Source organism: Solea solea, chromosome 15, assembly GCF_958295425.1.
Source record: "Solea solea chromosome 15, fSolSol10.1, whole genome shotgun sequence".
Classification (NCBI taxonomy): domain Eukaryota; kingdom Metazoa; phylum Chordata; class Actinopteri; order Pleuronectiformes; family Soleidae; genus Solea; species Solea solea.
The window spans coordinates 17,438,519-17,462,148 of record NC_081148.1 but is presented as its reverse complement, the minus strand read 5'-3'; the positions used below and the strand labels follow the sequence as shown (position 1 = coordinate 17,462,148).

The window sequence follows — 23,630 nt, the reverse complement described above, 5'->3', positions numbered from 1 at the left end:
GGTGTAACATGCGACGGCCAGAGAAAACACTTTAGAGAGAGAGAGCAGACCTCCACCAAGGCTGCTCAGTGTCCCACAGTGTCAGTACACTACCTTATCTTGTAAGGCTAACCATCAATATGGATCAGGATCTGCATCACTATTCAAAACCTATACACCCATAGAGAACAGAGAAAACCACGTCCTATTGGCTTTAACCCTTGGAGCATAATATACAGAGGTAATAAGAAAGAGTTTCTTATATCCTTTTTTTCTTTTAAATTTGTAAAATTTGGAAATATGTCACAGTTCAAATTCACTTAAAAAAAAAAGGTCTATTTTTCTGCAGAACCGTTGCTACTTTATATCACTACTAAAATGTAAAATGAATCATAACTTTGACTCAACAACAAATAAGAGGACGAAAAAAAACCACACATTTTTTAAAGCGTGAATATGTGACCTATAAACACACACCCCCAGGATGTCCATATAAGGAGTTGTGTATTATTCCCACGGCAATTTACCAAGGGCACACCAGAGATCCGTGCCACGTGAGCACTAAGGGTTAAAAGCAATACAGATGTGTGTGTTAGAGCATCTGTCTTTATTTTAGGCTTTTAAAATAATGGTAAAATACAATTTTAATCTCTGAACTACAACCTAAACAAGAGAACGAGATAGTGAAATATTTCCCAGTGAACCTAAAACTTCTCCCAGTTTGTACTGTTTTAATAATGCTTATGTGCCACACTGACTGAAGTGTCTTGCCCAAGGGCACATCAGCACGTAGACTAGCAGAGCAGGGAATTGAACCCACACAACCTTCAAGTCCAAAGATGACTGACTTTACCACTGAGCTACTGTCGCCTGTCGACAAATGTGCATGTATGTCAAATATTTTTAATTCAAGGTTCAGATCAATAAGGACTGTGAAACAGATTTAAAACATAATGAGAGACTGCCACATGAGATACCATCAAAATAGTGATTACGCTTCATTTCTAATGAAAGGATGAAAACGTAATGATTTGAATTCCTTATGATGTGTATGAAAATAGTGGGACATTTAATTGACAGAGCATGATGAGCTCCGGGTCTGATGTACTGCAGAATGTATGTCCTAAATTGCAGCCGTTGCAATTTGCTGATTTTTTTGATTTAAAAACAATGGAGTGTTCCGTACGCATGTAGATTCTCTGTTCTCTTCCTGTAAACTGGTTTGTTTGAGTGCTCACTCACTCACTCACTCACTCACTGCACACACCTGATCAAATGTGACTGGGTGAGCAGCTCGCCACACCGGTCACATTTTTAAACACAGAAAATAGTAAGGGATAAGGTCATTTCTCTTTTATTCTTTTTTTCCTCTTGTCTTAAATGCATATTGTAAACAGTGACTCACAGTACAGGCAGTATTTTAGATAAGACTTTTGCATAAACAATGTGAAAATGTCAAAGTAAGAGTTCATCGGGCTAATTCTGATCATTATTCTGACCTTGTTTGGGCCATAGATGTTACAAGAGCCCAATGCTGAAAGATTTGATCCAATAAAGAAACTGTACACATATTGATTGCATACAGCAATTAGAAATGGTGCTCAGAGTGTTTTTAACTTGTCACTATGACAACATAACAAACAACGTCTGAGCACAAATTCCAGCTTTTAAAACAGATGGGCTCTGAAGGAAAGATAGCCACATTTTCTCTCGCAGACCTTTTATTATAATAGCACCCTCTGTAATTTCCTCACTTCAAGATGCCTTGATTATTGTTTCCGCGCAAAGAAAAACAATCACTCACTTGGTTTAAAAGCAGCTTTTTACACAGCTTTAACTCCCACTTTACCTTGTAGATGCCGCGGTTGCCGGTCGCACGCTCCTCCCTTGGGCACTTCTCCCTCTGCTCGACTCGTCGGAGCCGTTGAGGAGAGAGAGCTCTCTCAGTTGCTCCTGTCTGATCTCGTCATTGTAGTCCTGTGGGAACAAGGAACAGCACGTCTCATAAAAAAAACCCCAAAAAAAACCAGCAAAAAACAAGGACATTTGTCTTCTGACTGCAACAGATGCTTGCAACAGCAGCAAATGTCATCAAATTAAAATGAACTTGACATGCGAAGGAAACACATGGTGTTCCTGAGCAGTGAATATTCAATGAAGATGCTTTCTTTGGTTATGCTTGTACAAAAAACTATTTTATTTTTATTTTATTTTTCCTGTTTTGCAGAACTCGTGTGTGCTGTTGACAAATTGCTTGCCGGAAAGCTCGAAGAGAAAATGATAACTAACAACAAAAACGGGGCAAAGTGTTCAAATAATCTCGGGGAAAATGTTGACATAGAAAGAAAATAAAGCGGGGCGAAATTAATGCTGGCGCACACGTATCCCATGATTGACAGTTCGGAATACTTTATATGTTATCTTGTGATTCCGGACCACTTTTGTTAACCCATTATCACACACTGGATCATTACACTGCAGATAAGGGAGTGGACAAAAGCAGGATTCATTATCTTGTCATTGCTGACAGCTAAACAGCCTTTCGAGCCAAACTCAAGCTAAATATTGGATAAAAATGTTGTTTTACTTTGCAACTGAGCAACCGTGGCAGCGGCTGATTTCTCTGGTTGTTAACTGTATGACGGCCATTTTTTTGTTCCCCCTGTTTTCAGACTGATCTAATATCGAGAGGCAACTTTAGAGGACGTTAAACGCCGAGATGAAATGATTTCAGCGTCCACTTTGTTCACACCCCCACATTAATCGCTTACTTTTACTCTAGTCTTTACAGCTCTGGACACCTTTGTGTGAGTATTAATTGAGCCAATACATTAAGTGCACATTGATTCATTAGATACTATTCTGTCCAGAGTGCTCTGATAAGTGAAGGACGAGATAACATTAATGGGTGTGCGAGATCTGCAAAGTTACATTAAAGCTACAGTTAATCTAACGTTCGCCAGAATAAGTGTCCTTTCTTTTTTATTACTTTATATGTTTTTATAGCCCCATCTACATCCACTCTCATGAGAATAGCACAAAAACAAGTATTTCCTTCTCTTTGATGTGCAAAGTAATTCCTCTTTCATTATCACACTCAAATTCAGCAGCTTCAACAGGAAGAGCTTAATCTACCATTAAGGTCTTCCTGTATACTGTACATAATGTTTTTTAACAGCTTCCCTCTAATCATTAGGGATCATTAGACGCGCGCCGAAGTGCGCTTTGCATATCGCGGACATCAGGGTCCTGTAGTATCCCACTTCACCATCGGGTGGGGCTACAAGTCTAGACGCAGGGAACAGGATGCATTTCTACCAGAGAAGAAGAGAACAATGCTCTCTCGGACACGTCCGGGTCGAGCGGCTCACAGCCGAGAGGCCCGCCGAGGCTCAGATTACTACTTCTTCTTTTGGTGGGCGGGGCTTATACAGGCAGAAATGCACTGTCAGCTAATGTGCTCTTTGTGCGCAGTTCCAAAATCTGGGCTAGACACGTCACACACACACACACACACACACACACACACACACACACACACACACACACACACACGTTGCGTGTTGGTAGTATGCCAGGGCCTTAATTCCACATTTCAGCATAGGGTTAGGAGAGTGGTTCCCAATCTGGGTTAAGCATGTGACGTAGCGGGTACGCAAAAAAAAAAAAAAAAAATATGATTTTGAAACTGGCATACATACAAAATATGCATAGGCCACCCTCTCTTTAAGAGATTTTACTTGATGTGTGCTAGGGGTGGGGGTACATGGCTGGAGGTCAATTGTCTGAAGGCGTGCAGGACCGGGAAAGGTTTGGGAACCACTAGGTTAGGCAATGATTAAATAACAATAATATAATTAGCACAACAAGCATCAGCATGGAGAAGAAAGGTGATGTTAGGGACCTTGAACATGATATGGTTGTTGGTAACAGATGCGCTGCGCTGAGAATCTTCGAAATTGCTGATCTACTGGGATTTTCCCTCACTATCGTATATAGGGTTTACAGAAAATGGTTCTAAAATCTCTTGGGGAAAAAAAATGCCCTCTTCATGCCAGAGGTCAGAGGAGAAGGGCCAGACTGCTTCAAAACTGATACAGAAGCAACAGTTACACAAATAAGCACTCAGTAAAACCAAGGTATGTATATCGAAGGCCATCTCTGCATGCACACCACGTCAAACCTTGAAGCAGATGGGCCACAGCGTCGGATTACACCAGATAATACACAGTAATAGCTAATTTTTCCATGCACATACTGTTGTAAAGGAACCAGATTTGGTGAACAGATGAACAGATTCTAAAACTGTCATTTTTTCACACCGGCGTGTCACTGGAGAAGGTGAAAAAGAGATTGATTTCCAAATTATTTGAAACACTTTGCACACGTGCCCCTCTTGTGAATGAATTAATAAAGCACGGAGAGCTGTGCTGGTTTGAAGGAGACTGGCAGAGTTTTTAATTGGAAAGCTGGCGGCTTACCCAATGCACAACAAATCTGCCAGTGCCAGTAAAAGTTGACTGTTGACAGTGGCGTTAAGGTGAGTACACAGCGATAAACCCCCGCGCTGAGGCTTCTCAGGTCAGACTGTTTACTGACTTAGATTAATTCTGACCATGCGTGACCTCGTGCACACACCGTGTCCTTCAAATAGACAAAGTTGGACTTTTAAAGGGTCAGGACATAAAGAATGGCGAGGCCAGTCATGCTCCTTACGACACGTGTGGACTGATTTCTGATCTTGCGTCTTGTGTCTCTTAGTTTTTGTGGTACAAATAGACTGAAACATGAATTCAGTATTCTTGGACAATGAATCATCTCAGCAAATTTGATTTAACGTTGTTGAGCCAGCCCTCCCATAGAACCGTGCGTGTGATTTAACCGTACAAATACATTTCCTTCCTGCTATATCTTGTATTGTATGGATTTTGTGTTCCAAAGCTTGGCATTGTGGGGGCTTTGTGATCCACACTGTTGTTACCATTACTATAACACTATAGCATCCTTATTGTTACATGTCATTTCAAATGAATGGATCTTGGGAGAAATCCTGGTCTTCATAGAGGAACCAGCTAAAGAATAATTCATAATATAGTGTACACTTAAAGCTGAGGATATAGTAATGATAAATTAAAAGTTAGATCATGTTAGATTATGTGATGTATACCACCACCCTATTAAAATAAACAACCTCACAGACAAATGTTCTCAAATTGTTCTTATTGTTTCTAGTTTGAAGTGAATGAAGGACTTACACTTTGTTACAGTTCGGACACGTAAGAATATTGTTTCACAAACATAAATACGACACATGTTTTTCAGCCCTTAACATGGAATTACACTCCGGAATGGAACGGGAACAGTGAGACTAGGGCTGAACAATGAATTGAAATTGAATTAAAATCACAATGCAGCACACTGCAATTTCCAAATCGCAGGAAGCACAATAACCAATAGTCAATTACCATTTTATGTTAAAATATATGTAATAATATGTTATTCTATTTCAGTAGAAATAAACACAATTCAATATTTATATCAAAATCCTTTATCCCTAACTCTAACCTGATCACACGTCACACGTCTATTGGAGGAGCAACAACAAGAATCTCTGCACAGCACAGCACAGCAGACGTGGTTCCTGGCCACGCATGGCGAGGACGCCACTGACTAAACCTGGTCTGGGGGAATCTCTCTCCTCATCCTCAGTTTGTGCTGCACTGCATAAAAACACTACTGTAGTCATAGATAGATTTTTCTTATTCTTCCAAACCACATGCAGCCATGCAATGGCAGCAGCTGCTGAGCTGTTAAGCATCTTGACATTTTGTGTGTGTGTGTGTGTGCCAAATTCTGTATTTTATGTATATTCATACATTTTTCAACATGAGCTACTTGTTTTATTACTTAACAAAAAATCTCAGTGGGGTTTGCGTCTGAACTTCTTTCTTTCTTTCTTTCTTTCTTGGTGTTTTACAGCCCTTGCATTACTGCCTTCTTTCAGATTAAATCATCCATACTTCCTCTCCTTCTTTTCTTTTCTTCCTTTCCTTCTAATCATCATCCCAACTTGGATTTACTGAATTCCCTCCTGAAATATTACAGTGATGCTAATGGAATTCTGAATCAATAAATAAAGAAATGAAAAATACTTTTTGATACTTTTTCCACACCTGAAATCAGCACATCATTTGTATATTGTCTGCTATCTGCGAGATTTAATCCGCCACTTTCAGAGTTAATGCAGCACAAATTGCACCTTCCTCATTTCCACAGCACGACTGGCGCTGCCTTGTAAAGAAAGCCTGCACACAGTCTTGACCTGTGCTAGGGACAATAATGAACATAATGATGGGCATTAAGAATTCGCCCCTGCAAAGCCAGGCCAACCTTTAACGCGGCTGCTCCGGCTCAAATAAATCACCCTTAAAGTAAGGAACAAGCAGATGTGTCAGCTTTAATAACAGCCATAATTTGTTTGACTTTATACAAAAACAAATTACCGCCACATATCTTGTTCAAGCATCTGTGTCATCCCGTATCTGCCAAAACGCTCCCCGTTGCTTAAAGCCGGGATGAGGGCCACAAACTCATTCAGCTGAAAGCTGGATTGCCTGTGCTTCTCCAGTATTCCTCCCTCTCAGCCTGTGTATACAGCAGCAGTCCACACATTTGGTTCATGTTTACATTTTTCCTCCCCATTTCTCTTGCGCACGCTGTGTCACTGAGCCGACAAGACCCACAGCATTCCTCTCGTCAGATTTCGCTTCACAGCGGATCTGAAATCTCTCTTCTCTTACTCATCTCAGTGACTGATAAAGCTTGTCGTCGTAGCCCCCGTGTTTCCGTTTCTGAATGAGTGCCACAGTATAAACTAATTATGCATCTTAAATTCTAATTGGAAATAGTCACACAGCTTGTTCCTATTATGACTTTCTTGAGATTTATCACCGAAGACGTGTCTGCACACCACACAAGGAGCATTTTCATATCGGATGAACACGAGTGTGGATTTATTTCTCCTGGTTTGTGGGATGTGAGCTGTGGGAGATCAGAGGAAAAGTGGGTTTTGTTAAATTATAGAGACACTTATTCACAGGGCGACGCCACATTAAATGACTTTTACTTTATTAGAGGAGATGGAAATACATTCGAGGTTTTGTTCAACGTTAGATGAGGAAAAACGAGACGTTCAAGCAACCTGGTTCAGCAGATTCAAATATGCTGCAGTACTCCAATATCCGTAACCCTTTTTGATGTGTCAAATGAATGGATTTCCCATTTAATTATGACCACATTACATTTACTTAACCTACTGGATATATGAGAGTTACATGTTGACGACATGCTCTTAAGCCCATGTTGCCAATTTCCAGACAAATCAGTCTCCACAGGAGGTCTGATTGCTGATTCATATCAAGTTGCTCCGAATGCACAGTGCAGCAATTTAAAAAAAAAAAAGAAAAAAAAAAGAAAGGTAGACAGCAGGACGCTCTTGTTCTTTCCACCAGAGGCAGAAAACATCTGTCACCAAAGAAACTGACAGATGCCTGTTGTGTTACATTATGTGAAGGTTATTTGCAGTCACATTAGCTCCCTGAGGCAGTGAGCATGTGCTATAAAATAGCATGGCAAATGATCTTCACTTGTATGTGTTTATTGACACGTATAAAGCCTTCTTCTTCTTTTTTTTCATCAGTAAGTTTCTTAGACAGTTGTTTAATTACTTATTTATGTAGGTTTGCACATTTTTGTCCTCAAAAAAGTCATTAAAACATTATCAAATGTTAACCTGTTTCATATTTAGTTAATACTTTATTTCCATTTGTCCTGCTTATTTCAACCATAAAAGTGTCAGAATATCCTCCGAATAAGTGATTTTTGGCACATTTTCCAGAATAACTTTCATAGTCTTGGAGTTATTTAAAATTTGCTGCATGTTAAAATAGTGTGTCAACAATTTTAAATGAGTCTTTGTCTCAATGTCCAAAAACTGAAACTACTGTTTATCCAGGCGTTTTTCCAACTCTCTCCTCTCTGGTGACAAAGACGCTGATTCGCCGGCTTCCTGCACACGTTGGCTTTAATGTGCAACTTCTCAGCTTTCAACTGTTGGATGGATTTTTTTCTGATTGCACAAACCGCTGCATAATTACGGTAACGCAAAGTGCGCTTGTGCAAACGTGTCATCGGCGATACACCCGGTGTTAAAGGGTTAATATTATGTGCACTGCAGTGCAGGCATAAAAATGTAGATCATAAGTGTTACTCGATAAAGGTTTGGCAAAATGTAAGCGCTTTCATGTATCATTTGTAATAAAACATTTAAATAAAATGCAGTTCTGACATCGACTGCCAAAACCAATAACAATACTGGCCATTGGGAAAAACAATAACAGTCGACCTCTAATACAGAATAAGATCAAATTATGGACACAGTGATGTTTTCCCTTTTTCTGACGTCTACATGTTGACATTTACCAGCATTTTAGGGTATTATTTTCCAATTTCCTTTGACACTTATTCGTTTTGTAGCGCTCCAAACACTATTGGCATCCAAAGTAATGATTTTCAGCCCTTTTTGTCACTTGGTGAAATATTACTGAATTGGTTCTTTCCTCGTATCTATTCATCATTGGCACTGCCGGCAGATTTTCACAAAAGATTCAAACATCCGCCTAAATTGTTGGTGCTGCATGTGCACTAATTAGAAAGCACATCTGCGGTTTCCGACGGAGCAAGCGCACAAGACCTCGTGTTTTCTCACGGCGCTGCAGTGAAGCGGACTCTGCGCCAGCGTATTTACAGTCAAATTAAGATTCATATAAAATATATAGGTGAAAGTGCCTGCAGATCTGAAAAAGAACACGGGAGCCAGCTGACACTTATTAATGGTGTGATTCGCACACGAATGTGACGCCGATTTCCGAGCGGATGTTGTGCTTTTATCACACCAAGGTAAAAAAGCAATTTCACAATACATGTTTTAACATTTCGACATGGTAGGAGGTCTGACATTGCAACACAGCATCGCTTTAGGGTTTGAAAATAATATGATAATATAATAAAGAACAAATTCCACTCAAACTTTTTGTGCCTTTTCAGATCAAAATAGGAGACAAATGGATCACAGAGACATTTGGCCCCAAATTGTCCCCTTAAACAGCCATTGGTCTGTGTGTGTGCGTGTGCATACGCGTGCATTTTAGCTTATGATTGTGGCAGATTTTCAGATTTTTCATTTTCAAATCATAGCATAACGGGCCGACGCGCTAAAATGCGCTAGCTAGAACCCCTTTACTGTATAAACCAGGGTACAAAAACCCACAAATTAAATAATAATAAATAACCACCTTATCTTGCTCCATCTGAGTCTAATTTCACTATACCAGTATATGAAGTATTAAATAAGTAATAAATCTGCCTCTTGTAAAAAGCCTGTAGCTGACTGTGCTCGGCCTATTTAAACCACTGTATTTTAATATTGGTGATAATGGTGTTACTTCAAGAGCTCAGTAATTTCTCAGATGGTACTTGGTATAAAACGTTTGAGAACCACTGATGGAGTACGTTTAACATATTAGAAAAGATTAAACGTATTGTGTTTGTCCGCCCGGATAATGCAATTGGGAGTCAAATTATTACTGCATGTATACATTCAGAAGGACCTGAGTCAGACTCAATCTGGTCTCGGGACTCTGGGGACGCACCACAGTTCCCACTGCCTGGAAATAATAGAATAAGCTGGAACAGTGAAGAAGACAAAAGTGACAAAAATGTGTAAAGATCCAGGTCGGAATGGTACAGGAGACGGATTTTATGCTCTGTCAGCTGAAAGACGCTGTCAATCAAATGAAGACTTTCACCTCCTCACACATTACATTATGTTAGAAAACAGAGGCTGAGAACTTGTGAATAAAATTGCAACCTGTTCACTATGAGTAACCGCACCTGCTCCTGCACTCCTGCACCTGCTCCTGCACTCCTGCACCTGCTCCTGCACTCCTACGCCTTTGTTTTGCTGAGAAGTCTTTGTCCTGAAAATGGGTCTTACCTCCATGTAAAAACAAATCGACAATTTCTGGCACTGTATTAAAATTCCTTAAGAGGAGGAGGGTGATAGAGGGAGGAGGATTGTAGCTAAACCCATTCTGTGTTTGTGTATAGTACAGGGGTGGGCAATTATTTTCTTCAAGGGGCCACATGAGAAACAAAAAATATTGTTGAGGGCTGGCCAAAATTTTAATTCATTTTAAAACCTAAAAACTAAAAAAGCAGTAAATTGTATTGTTTTGGTGTAAATTGGGCAGCATACAAACACACAATAAACACAATTACTAACTAGTGTAGTAATTGAAAATATCATAATGAATACTATTATACTATACTATACTACTGTGGTGTAGTGCCGGATGAGTTTGAGATGATGATAACTCCTGAACTTACACCGAGTTATATATAGAAGAAAGGTACTACGGACATCGCTCTTAACGTTGTCTTCGATATAGTCTGCCTCCGACTCCTTTGCGCGCTCTTCTTCATCAGATAAGTTCTTGTATTTCTCTTCCCGTTTGGTCATGTAGTAGAGATTCAGATTGTAATCCTTAAAAGCAGCGACTTGCGTTCCACAAACTAAGCACACGACTTTACCTTTGACGCCTGTAAAGAAATATTTAGCAGTCCATGTCTTGTTTTAAAAACGCGCCATTCGGAATGAACTTTGACTCGCTAGCGTCACCTGTCGCTGTGCAGACAGACGCAGATACGTGCATCCATACGTCAGGCTTTTCAACATAAAAGCAACACAGTTGTATTGCATGCGCAGCATAAAGACTTGTCCATCTGTGTTTATGACTGACATACCGCGTAAAATGCCCAGGTCTGGTATAGTGTGATGGTTAACTGCGATAAAAATGGTAAAAATGTCCCTTCTCTACATATTTGTGTTTTCATCCCGTAGCATTTATGTTAATATTCTACAAACAGTGACGTTTGCAGACTCTGGTCCCCACTAAAGTCCAGAGAAGACCAGAATGTGTGTGGCAATGCATTGGAGGAGAAGACAAAACTCCACATGCCTACTTCAGGGATTAGGTAAATGTCTACATGTTAGTTGAGCTGGACGTTTAATACAGCTGTGTTTACATTTTTATACTGTAAAATAACCTTCGCGGTCTTCGGTCCCCACGAACGCGAGTAGACCAGTATGAGTGTGTGCAGTGGACGCCTCCAGCGTCTCAGAGCAGAGAATGTTGCTCAAATGTAAATGATTTGAAACCTAAAAACTCAGTGACTTTTTTTTAATCATTCAAATTTGGTAAGGTGGTAAGGTGGGTCCCTGTGGAAAATGTGTGGGTTTTTTCTTTTTCTTTTTTTTTATAACTTTACAGGGACTTTAAAGAATTGAATATTTTAAAAGTTCATGGAGGTAGGAAGACTTGGAATGACGAGCCGCCAGCTAAACTGCATGAGCCTGAGGCTGAAAGGGGATGAATGGTGGACACACTTCATTCAATAAATCACTTCCCCGCCGGTGCTTGTATACGGGGACAAAGACAGTTGTCCACTTGAACCGTAGTTCGATTTACCTGCGCATGGAAATGCACTGACTGTCAACAAGTCATAGTCTCAACACTGTACTCTATTTTCACTTAAAAAAATATTCTGTTGTAGCAGGGAGCAAAAATGTATATGTTTCAAGATCCTATGCTAACTTTACTGGTTTTCTGGCAGACGGCGGAAAGTGATTTGTATTTTATACATAGCAGACGCAGTTGCATCATCCTCCTGGCTCAGCGAGCAGACATGAGAACATCAGCTCTGTATGCGAAGATGCATCAAGTCCATAAAGGAGACTCATGCTGCACAATTCCTCCATTAAGCTTGTCACATTTGCAAAGCTTGATTAATATTTACAGCTTTGACTCAGCGAGAGTACACAACATGCACATTAATTATTGCTAAGTTCTCTTAGGCTCGAAGTTGCTGGAGTCTTGTAAGTTGTTCCATACAGCCCTTTAATTGCTGAATACATTATTTTTTTTTTCATTCTTAAGTAAGGGCCTGTAATGTATAGCAGCAGTCGTTGTAGTGCAGAGAGAACAACTTCACCAGTGTGTTTTACTTCTACGTAAATGAACCTCCGGACACTCTGAAGAGTATCTTCTTTCAAAGGAAGAAGCTGGGTTCTTTGCGTTAATAATCCGGCGGAGAAATTAGTGAACTCTGCAGAAAACACTGACATCCACATATGACAGAAACGACAGTCGTGTACTTACTGGAACAAGGAATTTTTTGATCTCTTCCAAGGCGTGACTCATGCGGGAATATGCCTCTCCAGGTGGAGCAAAGACTTCAATTAAAACATGAAGATCGTTACTCAGATGAGCATATTTGGCCTCCCCGCTTTTCCTCAATTCTTCCTCCTAAAAAAAAAGAAGAGCAAATGAAGGATTTATGACAGATGAAAAGCAGCCCTCTAATGTCTAATACTATTTTTATATGAGTTTAACCGCACTAAATACACTATTGTAGTCTAATTAAGCATTTGCTCATTATTTTTTTTTCACTGTGTTATTGTTATTTAACCAAAAATGCAAAAAAATGAACTCAACTCTATGATTCATCATCCAGGGAACAAAAACAAATCCATATCACTGCAGCAATGCAACTCGTCTGATTCACAATCTACATCTGGGAAGATGAAATATTTATGTTGAGACTGAAGAGGCTTTGATGCCGACGACACAGAACTCCATCTCTGTTGTTCATAGAACCTGAAGTGTCTCTGTAACATTCCAAGTGCAACCTACAGTTACATTTATACAGTTTAAAGACAAGGAGACAGTTGAGCATTCATCTCCAGTAGTACACCTTTCAAAAACAGGGTTTTTAAAGCAGTGCGAAAGCCTCACTTGCGCAGGGAGTAAGTTAATATTGAAACACCTCATCTGACAACTACAGAGGAAAAGAAAACGGTGTGAGTAATAGATGATGGAGCGTGGCTTTCTTTATCCGTCAGTAGGGATGCTGTCGAATGTTCGTCTCATGTAAATGAAATCTGTGAAGAAAGGGTGAAACATGACCCACGACCCACTACATGGTGGGTAACATGAGAGGAAAGACAATAACTGTCACTGTAAAAGGTAAAATTAAATTAATGCAGCATTTTGTGACAAATCTTTTTCCACAGAAGACATTTTCAACTTGCCACAGCAGCAAAAATGCAGGTGTACTTAACCTTAATGATGCCAGCGTTCCACTCGGGGGCTTACGGGGACAATTAAATAGAACGAGGACATCATCGCCATGACAGTTTGTACAAACACTCATTGCACACAGAGGATGTGTCACTATGCTAAGTAATCTTCACCTGACTCCCAAGCGGTTGTCATTTTTTTTTTTTTTTTTTTTTTTACATTTCTTCACAACTACATTCTCCATTGAACTCGAATAATCAGGAGTGAATATCGGACGTGACAGGAGGCGGAGAGTGGACACATTCGACTTGCACTCACAGAAGCGGTCGCTGCGCTCTGAACAATTTAGAGAATATTCAGGCACTTAAGAAAACATTCGAGGATTTGCTCATTCCATTCATTCTGCACTGCAGCAGTTGGGTGTCGAGCATCCTGTTCAAGGACACCTTCATTCAGAGACGAGTCAGTGCTACTCACGCACCGCTCTTAACTAGCCAATGTGGGGATTCATGCCCCTGCATCATTGAATTGCTCTCTTTTCTCGGAGGAAGAGAGGCCAGTTTTAAGGAAATATGTCCGACGTGTGAGTCATTTCAAACCCTCCTCGTTGAAATGTTTGGGAGATTGTTCTACGGCAGAAAGGGAGAGGGAGAGAGAGCGAGAGAGAGCGAGAAAGCTGTCCGTCAGTCTCCATGGCTACAGTATGCCAGCTTGTTTGGTCAATCAATATTGTGTTTGCATTGCTGTAACTTTGGGAACTCGGAAATAACAAATTCCCCCCTCGACCTCACAGTGTTTGCTTTGACTCGTCTGAAGTCTAGACTTGGAGAGGTGAAATGAGGAATCTCTGATTAAGCTGTGCTGTGACTCAGCATCGTTTTAGACGGCCTAATACTTACATTGTATTGACCATGGTGGTCTATTATGTGTGCATGTGCTGCGATACCACCTCCGTGCTGCATTGATGCACCCCTCTGAGCGACCGGGTGCCTGGCGTGGCAGATATGTGTGATGTTAATGTGCTTTTGCTTGGAAATGGGACTTGCGTTACAGTATCTCTGCCACACTGCCTTGTGACCGGCTGCTTTGAACGGCAGCCAGCCCTTATTCAGAACATCCGGCGCACAGACTGAAAACACAGAGTTAAATCCAATCACTACATAGCAGCACACAGTGTGTGTGTGTGTGTGTGTGTCTCCCACTGACCGACAATGACATGACATGCTGTCACAATGCACGCTGTGAAACACAATCACAGCCTAAGCGCTGCATGTACGCATGTAAATAAACTAAGCCGGTTCACCGTTCTTGACATTTTAACATGTCTTTACTTCATTTGTAATGTTCAAATACTGCAGAGAAGTGAATACAGCACTTAATAACACAGTATGTTACTTCTGCCGCTTAGACTATCTCTCTCTATCTCTCTCAATCAAAAACAATAACAAAAACCTAGTTTGAGGGCATGAGGGAGCAGCATTGGATCATGAGCTTCGGCTCACTTCCTCTTCCTCATTAAGGTATTGGATCCTCTCAGTCATTACAGCAGTTGTTTTTTAAACTTGTCTAAGTAAATCTCCGCTCCACTGAGGAGCAGGTCACACATGTCACAAATGTAACACGACCCGTACCAGTTTTAAGGTAAAAGCACTTAGTATTTCTGTACTTTAACCCTTAAAACACGGAGCATTTTGGCTGCTTTTTTTCCATGACTACGTTTAAACGTACAGTACACACAGAGGGTACAGTATTAGAATGTGCAATACAGAGCGTCTTATATCCTTTTTCTCCCAGCACAACCTCGGCAATCTGATGAAAAAAACTGTACTCAAAATGTTTAAAATCAGTATTAAAACATTTTCTTTTTGTTTATGAACAAAAAGAAAAGAAAATGCGATATATAATGAATCATAACTTTGACTGAACAACAGATTGAAAGCCTGAATATGTGTCCATATAAGGAGTTGTGTATTATTCCCATGGCAAATTATCATGGGAAATTAAAATTAAGTTTAACTCATGGTTAATACACACCTAAAAGTGTGAATTGTGTCAGTGCTGTAAACCGCTGTCAGCGTTAAGAGTTGCAGAAATCACGGTATATGTTACACAAGACAACTAAAAACCACACCGATGTGTTTTAAACGAGCGGTAATAGCCTGTGCCGTGTTTGCTCCTCAACATGGTTTTTTAAAGTATTGAAATTCAGCCGCAGTTTCAACAAAGAGTCTTTTGTCATGTCTCGATGTCTGAATCAGATGGTACAGTGATAATAGCGATGTAACTCTATAGCAGCACAGTGAGACCTGCTTTGAGCGCGAACGCCACATCCAGCAGGCTGCCTGCGTACATGCTCGGATAAGTTTGGCTCCAGGGGACCACAAGTCAGCAGGATAAATGACTTCGGCAAAGAGATTCAGTACTCCGTGTTCATAATTGACTATTTCACAATATGCTATTAAGCTACACACTGAAAAACCATTTCCGTTTTCTTCTGCATACGCTAGTCAGGTTAAAAACGATTCATTTCACTTGAGGTTGTCGCTTATCTCCGTCGAGCTCAGATGTTATTTTGTTCAGGTGTTCTTCATCTACTTTGGAAAACGTTTCTTTTTGAATATCCAGGGCCAACACAAATCAATATCTTTCTCACCTTGTCTTTATCCCTCATGGACCCTTTGCCAAGGATGGACATCTTCACTCCAGTTTCCTCCTGCAACCGTTTCATGGAATTTCCCCGTGGTCCCAGCAGCTTCCCAACAAAATTAAACTGTGACAAAGGGCAGAGAGAAGGAGACTACGAGTCAGTGCTTTCAGAATATGGTTCGTAAAAAAAAAAAAAAAGAGGACAAATAATGAAAAAGCTGAGTCATTGGTCCAAACGTCTTTATTTCCGACGCAGTCCCTCACTCTCTTAATGTCTCGGCTGTAAAAAAAATAATTTGAGCCAAAGGAGAAAAGGTTACCCATAGGATATACTTACTTTACTGGCCATTACTCATCTATTATCAATACACTCTCACATTCCATTTACCATTTATCATGTGAGAAAAAGCTGTAATGTGGCCCGCAATGAATCAATATAATTGTGCTCTCTATGTACATGCACATTAAAAGTGAATAGGACTCTCATCTCATCTGAGATCTGGCAAAACGGAACCATCCATCCTTTTTTCCCCTGAACTGTGCCTTGGCAAGTCCTGTCTCTTGTTGGTGTTTAGGATCATGCATGTTCTGCCAGGAAAACAAAAAAAAAAAGATAGACAAAAAAAGAAAAGAAAGGGGACGTGGGCTCAAACCAATAATGTTCCTGAGACTGTTTAAGAGGTCAGTGCTGAGATAAAGTCAGAAATAATGAGTTTCTTCCCAGTGGGAAATTAAGTAATACTATCCAAATGACAAACTCTCAGATTCAAGCCTCCGGGCTTTGACTATCATTTCCCGCTCACTGTGCATCAGCCAGTGTTCATATTGAGGGAAGTAGCTTTAGGTTGTAGCAGAGACAACTCTGCAGAGATTAGCAGCGATTAATGCGAGAGGTGAAACTCATAACTGTAGTCGAATGGATTGTTTTTGAAGAAATTCGGAAAAGAAATCTTACCAAAGAAAGTGTCTTTTACGACAGTTTTAGACTGAAACTGTCGTGATTTTCCGTCACCTGCATTACATTGGATGGGAGGTAGTACACAGTATAAAACACTGTATATTTGGATGTATGAAGTCATACAGTGGCTGCGATTTGTCGTCATAGAACGAGGAAATGTGTGAATTTGCAGTACTAGCTTCATCAATAACGATGACAGAGCCAGTGCTATTCACAGGTTAATTACTGATTTATGGTTTTCCTGTTTGTATTATGGCCTGTTGCACCATCTACCCCCACACACCCAATAATTATACCTGTAGGACTTTGACACTCAAGTTGCAAGAAGAGTTAGTCAAACAGAGCTGCAGCCATGGGGTCAAAAATGCCATCCATTCATTCATTCATTCATTCATTCATTCATTCATTCATTCATCTTCTACCATTTTATCCAGCAACTGATGCCAATCCCATAGCTGACATAGGGCGGAAGGTGTGGCACACCCCGGATAATTTGCCAGTCCATCACAGGGCCACATAGAGACAAACAACCATTCAATTTGCCTAATCCCCTAATCTGCATGTTTTTGGACTGTGGGAGGAAACCGGAGAAGCCAAAGAAAACCCATGCACACTCGTGGAGAACATGCAAACTCCATGCTTCTTGCTGCAAAGGCAAATGAATCAGATAGATCTGACCAATATTTTGAAATTGGGAAGCAGTACCTGTTTTGAACACTAATAGCAGAAGTTTTATATATTTCATAAATCCATTTTGTTGAAATTGAGTGCTTAACCTTTTGTTATTAACTCATATGGGCTACTTACTGTATATACCCCGGTCTCATTCACTGACTTTTGGATACGACCTTCAAATGTTAGATATTCGGTGTTGGATGAGATGATAAAAGACCACCTCCAGTGCTGAACAGGTGGTCAGCCAACCACCACAACATACTCTGGGCCAACCCTAAAATGATATTAACCTTTTCACAAAACAGCCTCTCCCACTGTGTACGGCTGAGCAGTTCATAACTTCGCTGCCAGCTGTGTGGCTGCTGCAACTCAACTCCTGCATAGCACACTCGGCTTATGCCGTGCGCGTGATTAACGTCATGGGTAAATGTTACATCTTTGGAGGCACCAAGGACACGGAGATGGAACCAGAGCTTTCCCCACTGCCCTTGCCTGCCCTCTGATGTGAATGATTAAGACACCTTCTGTGGACACCTTTTGTCACATGGATCGCTTTGACGGGTCTCTCCTACAGCCGGCAGGGAGCTTGGGAGCAGATGGTGGCTGCAGCAAAGTCAAGAATGTGCTCGCTGGGTGGTAGGAGAGTGGCCTGTTTTCATTAAGCTAATGAATGTCTGGAGCCACTGTACTGCTCCACGGCGAGCAATTTGGATTTCAGAAAGGGGCACGATTCAGTGTTAAATGAGGTTTGAAATGATGTTATGTGCCCCCTGCAGTCTCAACACTGATAACTATGCAGATATTAGAGGGAAGGGTGTTGTGAATGCAACAATTATGAACAACATAATTTTGGATATTGAGCAAATATTCTGTGATAAAAATGGGTGAACTAATCCACTTATTTGTGTTTGTGAAAGCGTAAAATGACAAACATTTAATTGAGAGCTTTTGTGCAGGGGGAAATCTAACGTGCCAATCTGCAAACTCCAGTTTGTATCTGTATCCCAGTATCCCCTAATGTACGTATGTCAACAATCCGGCTATGCAAAGCAACCTCGTCTTACACAAAATGTCACAGTTGACATGTACGGTGGCCTTGAGAATAAAAAAAAAAAGACAGATTTTGGTCATTTCCAGTGTACTCCATGCACCGCTCCCCAGCCACGATAGCGTCGCGTCCGGAAGAGCATTCGTCAAATCAAATATGCGGATCATCCGCTGTGGCGACCCATAGAGAGGGAGAAAAATAAAGCCTTTTGTTTTTCTTTGAAAAGGCTATGTCCACAATGATTTTAAACCCAACTTCTGAAGTTTACTCAGGCACTGTGAGCAGTTTTCCACTTGTATTTGTGATCTTGCCATCATATGTTGAATTTTGAGGATTTCCATCATGTAGTAAAACTTCTGCATCACTCATTTTGGTCTGAGACGCTGAAGAAGCTGGCATATATGAACACAAGGGCTGTGGCAATTGTTGTTTGGTGACTAAATTGATTGATTAAACGAACCTAACCTAACAAACTGATGATTGACAGGCCAGCGGTCCAATAAATACAAGACTTTAAGTGCTCACAGCAAAAACTATAGAAAGGTCCTGTAAAACACACACACGCAATCATTAAACTCAGGTCCAGTTTGATTTGTCTAACACGATAGCCAATGTGTATTTAGAGCGGTTTATTATGCTCTAAATGTACTGTGAAACTGGTGAATTGGTTTCTCAGTCCCATTATGTTTTATATTTGTACATATTTACAATTCCTCTTTTCATGTCAGGGGAATTCCACTGATTTCACACATCAGAGTGGGTTTACAGGTCCTGAGGAGAACAGGCCGGGTTACTCCTTGCATATGTGGGAGGTTATATGAAGCCTTTTGTGGCTTCACAGGAAGCCGTGCGAAATCTGATTAACTGCCTCGAGAGTCGGGGGATGGTTCAGTCTGAAGACTTTCGAGACTGAAAATGAGGGAAAAAAATATACTCATAAATCTGGCGGTGGTGACGAGATGAGATAGGTTAAATAAAACAGCAAGGACGGAATGATGTAGTCGTGAAAAAAAAAAAATGTCAAAGCAACTTGTACAAAGTATGGTTTTATGTGTTTACTTATTTATGGGAAGGGTGGAAATGTTGACATTTTGGAACTGTAACACAGCAGAACCTAAAATAAAACAAATTGTCAGCTTAGACTTTGTAAAAAAAAAAGTGCACGGTGGCCACACTTTAGTGCGGTGCACTGGGGCCAGTCAAGATTTGCAGATGTCCTGAGGCACTAACTGGCAGGTTAGCGAGCTGTGCTATTGGGGAAGTCCAGGTCTTGGCTGATAGGAGGATTAAAGCCTCAGGTAGTGGTTTTTGCTTTAATGACAGCTAGGGATGACTGGGCTTTGAGTCTGTCAGAAGACTGTGTCCTGTGAGCTCCACACACATTAAAGGCGGCGATGAGTGGTTGTTTGGCGTGTGCCTGACAAGCAGAGGAGATTTAATGTTCACCTCGTGAGCTTTTCAGAGAGGGATTCAACTCAGCAGAGTGTCTGAAGGGAGAGGCTGTCTCTCTGCCAGTGTTACAGCTAATAATCTGCTGGGGGTTTTAAAACTTTAAGATGACCGTCTTAACACTGGCTACTAATATTTACACTAAAGCATTTCACCAAGGTGAGGATGATGAAATGAGTTCAGATAAACAACACTGATTAAATAAGTGAACTGTTCTACTTATTTGCATTTCGGAAAGCATGACAGACAAACATTTAATTGAAGGCTTTTGTACATGATGAAATCTAAAATGTCCATCTGCATATGGAGTTTAATGCCAGCTCTTTGTCACGCATCCCAAAGTCTACAAAATGTAAAGCGTTGGTAGTTGATAAACTTGTGTTCCAGGCATCTTCTTCTGCCACTAAACTTTGTCACACTGTGGCTTTGAAAATAAAAGCACATAATTGTTGGTCATTTTTCCTTGGGAAACGCTGCTTTATTCATATTTAAAATCCAACAACTGAAAGTTTACTTTTCCACTGCGAGTATTTGACCTCTTACTTTTGTGATACTGACATTGTATCCAGGATTTTTGAGGAATCACCATCATGCAGACCTGGTAATAACGGTAGAGAAGCCATCTCCTGTGACACTGACGTGTTCAAGTGTCTGGAATCATTTACATGCAGATTGTATTGTATGAAAAAATCCCTCCCTTCTCACAGCAGTGTAATGACATCAGTTGAGGTCCAAAAACCTCCTGATAAAGATTTGCATCAGGTGACAAAATGACCTAGATCCTCCCACACCTTGATCACGACAAACAGAAGCAGACTGCGCTAATAGAAACGTCACAAACCTCATTAATGTGTGAAGCCTCAAGTGTCGCCCAGATGGCCTCCACGGAGAAAATAAACAACGCAAATATCATGATTACCGTAAATTCTAACAAGGAACAAACAAACGTTGACAGACTGTGTTTGGCTCTCAGAGCCGCAGCCCAATAACGTTTCCTGATAAGGCAAACAACAATCAATCCCTACAATCTACAGCTCTCTTTTGGCACGTCGCTATCAAGCTGTATGGCCTTTAAATGACAGGTGACAAAACCAAGTTCCTTTCAAAACTGAATATCTCCATTGAAAAATATATCTATTGCGCAAGTATATACAATATGCAGCTTTTTACCCATGCTATTACTGTATGGGTACTGCATACACACGATGCAAATCTTCAAAGTATACCCATATACAGTAGCAACAATTAATTATTAATGTCAAAATACTGACATGATTTTCGCCAACATTTCTCCTCTTTTTTCTCTTCCACCTGCAATTTGAATTTGCTTTAATTTTGCTGACTTGTTTCTTGATTTTGTCAAAGCAGATTTGTCCCAAAGCAGAATTGTGATTGGGTTAATTTTGATTCAGACTGTATCCCCTCTACTGTATGGAACACTTATCAAAGCAAAACACCTTTCCGTACGATAGGCTTTTTCTTCAGGACACTGACATCGCAGGGCAGACAAAAATGGAATTTCTTTACAGGCAGCGCATAACTGTTGTGCTGCTTAAAGGTTACAATAACCCACGACTGATAAGCTCCAAACTGTGGCCTCCAGAATAGACAGAACACAATTGAGTGTGTTGCGGTTTGTGTATGTTCCTGCAGACTGGAGCTAAAGCAAATAACCCGACAGAGACAAAAGAGCTCTATCTGTCACTTTTTGCTTTTTAACCACAGTACACCTCTAATTAAAAAGCAAAAAAAAAAAACGTGTTTAATAACTTTGCCATGCACATGAAAAATGGTCCCAGTGTTGGACTCATACTTGAAGATACTGAAAATCCATTTTGTGCCCCAAGGTTATGAGATGCTAATCAAGCTGTCTCATTAAATGGCTGAGTCCAAATTCTAGTTAAGTGATAATGAAAATGACTATCCTGATTAACCTTAAATCTTACATTAGTAAATAGAAAATTACTGTCCGTGTTTACATGTCAAATCTGATCACGGAAAACGCAGGAGTAAAGGGGACCGAACCCTAACCCCACTGTCTCTACTCCTTCATTTGACCCAGATCAACCCTGTTTTCAAGGTTTCATTACGCTTTTTTTCTTTTTTTCCAGGGGAGATTACAAACAGAAAGTGATGGTAATGTCACTGCAGGAACCCTTCAAGGCTACAATACTTTATCTTGACAGGCAGCGAAACGACAACAAATCTAAACGTGGGGTTTATAGGGAGTACGGCACAAAACACACAACGATTCCCCAAAGAAGGATGTGTAAAGCTGGGACCAGACTGTAACAAGATGTCCCATCCCTCCAGGTTTTATTCAAATAGATCTGTGGTGTAGCGGCGGCAGGTTTACCAATATAAACGTGTGAATCTTACACATTTTATTCAGTACAGCCTCATCGGAATTTCTTTTATTTTAAATTGCACATATAGCCTGATTTCTAGAAAGTAGTAAATACTATATTAGAGTTATTTTATGTTTTGTATCATCCAAAACATTGATAATAAAAATAAATGTCTACGGTTTAGATGATTCACTTCCAAGTATTTGTGACAACAATCACATTTAGTGCACCAAAGTTCTTCTTCTTCTTCTGAGGGCTGAACAATGAATTGAAATTTCAATAAAATCACAAGAGGCACAATATTTACTAAAGCCTTGAAATGAGTGTTGAAAATAACATTTTAGATTAAACATAGTCCTGATGTACACATCATGTTCCACGCAGAATACGTATTTCAAGGAAAATTAGAACAATAATGTAAAGATTCATCCCCTCGTTCCCTCTAATAACGTGAATCATAGCGCAATTTCAGTCAAAATAATCGCAATTAGATATTAATTGATTCGTTCAGTCCTACTTCTTCTAATATCATCGTCTTAACTGAGATAATGTGTGAGGATGAAGCACAGAGGAGAGCAATAACCACGTTGAAGCGAGAGTTTTGATCGTGAACATAGAAACGCAGCCTCCATTATTGTCGGCAAAACAACACTCGTGCATTCAAATGAGTCTATAATTGTGTAACACAAAGACACGTCCCATGAAAACTCTTTGTTTAACAGTTCAGTGTCGTTAATCTTTCATGTGGCGCAGCGTCATGCAGGACAGTTAAGTCCAAAGTGTTAATAGTTTGCATTAAATAAGTTTGCCGATAACAGGCGCGAGGCTAAACGAGGACTGTCCGGCTTCACAGATGTATGATATTTTACACGCTTTGCTCTATGTCACCAGTGACGCTAAGTAAGAATGGACTTATGGAAAATAGCAGTGACACAAAGTGAGGTTGTAAAGTGAAGTGAAGTCAAATTGATTCGTTTGTGCCTCTAGGTTGGAGCAGATGTTGTCGGAGTAAAAAATCAAAAATATTGATTCGTGAAAACTGGCAAGAATTCATGTCCTTGCAGCCACATAGTGCAAAAATGTCTCATAGCACTTATATTGCAATGTTTACTGCAATTGTAGATTAAAAAAGGTATTTTACTACATAGTATGTTGTTCTGTTTTCTCTAATTCAAGTGATTTCTTTTTGTTACACCGTTTAAAAACATACAGTATACTCAGTTTAGTCTTGAAAACTGCGTTTGGATCGACACTTTCTGCCAGTGCTCCTCTTCCATCTCCCATTCTCTGCAGTTAACATTTCCTTATCCTCTGTAAGGGGGTATGTT

At 40.3% G+C, this 23,630-nt stretch overlaps 1 protein-coding gene across 5 annotated transcripts in view; it reads right to left on the bottom strand.

Moving 5' to 3' along the window:
• The window catches only part of khdrbs2 (KH domain containing, RNA binding, signal transduction associated 2), a 62,214-nt gene that overhangs the window by 23,624 nt on the left and 14,960 nt on the right, over window positions 1–23,630 (bottom strand). For all 5 annotated transcript variants that reach the window (XR_009242187.1, XR_009242188.1, XR_009242189.1 and 2 more), the window contains exons 3-5: window positions 15,832–15,948; window positions 12,258–12,404; window positions 1,829–1,956 (exon numbers count right to left, since the gene is read on the bottom strand). Coding sequence is in view for 1 of the 5 variants with exons in the window: in XM_058650866.1 (XP_058506849.1) it covers window positions 1,829–1,956; window positions 12,258–12,404; window positions 15,832–15,948 (392 nt within the window). In the remaining 4 variants the exon portion in view is untranslated. The remainder of the gene's footprint in view (window positions 1–1,828; window positions 1,957–12,257; window positions 12,405–15,831; window positions 15,949–23,630) is intronic.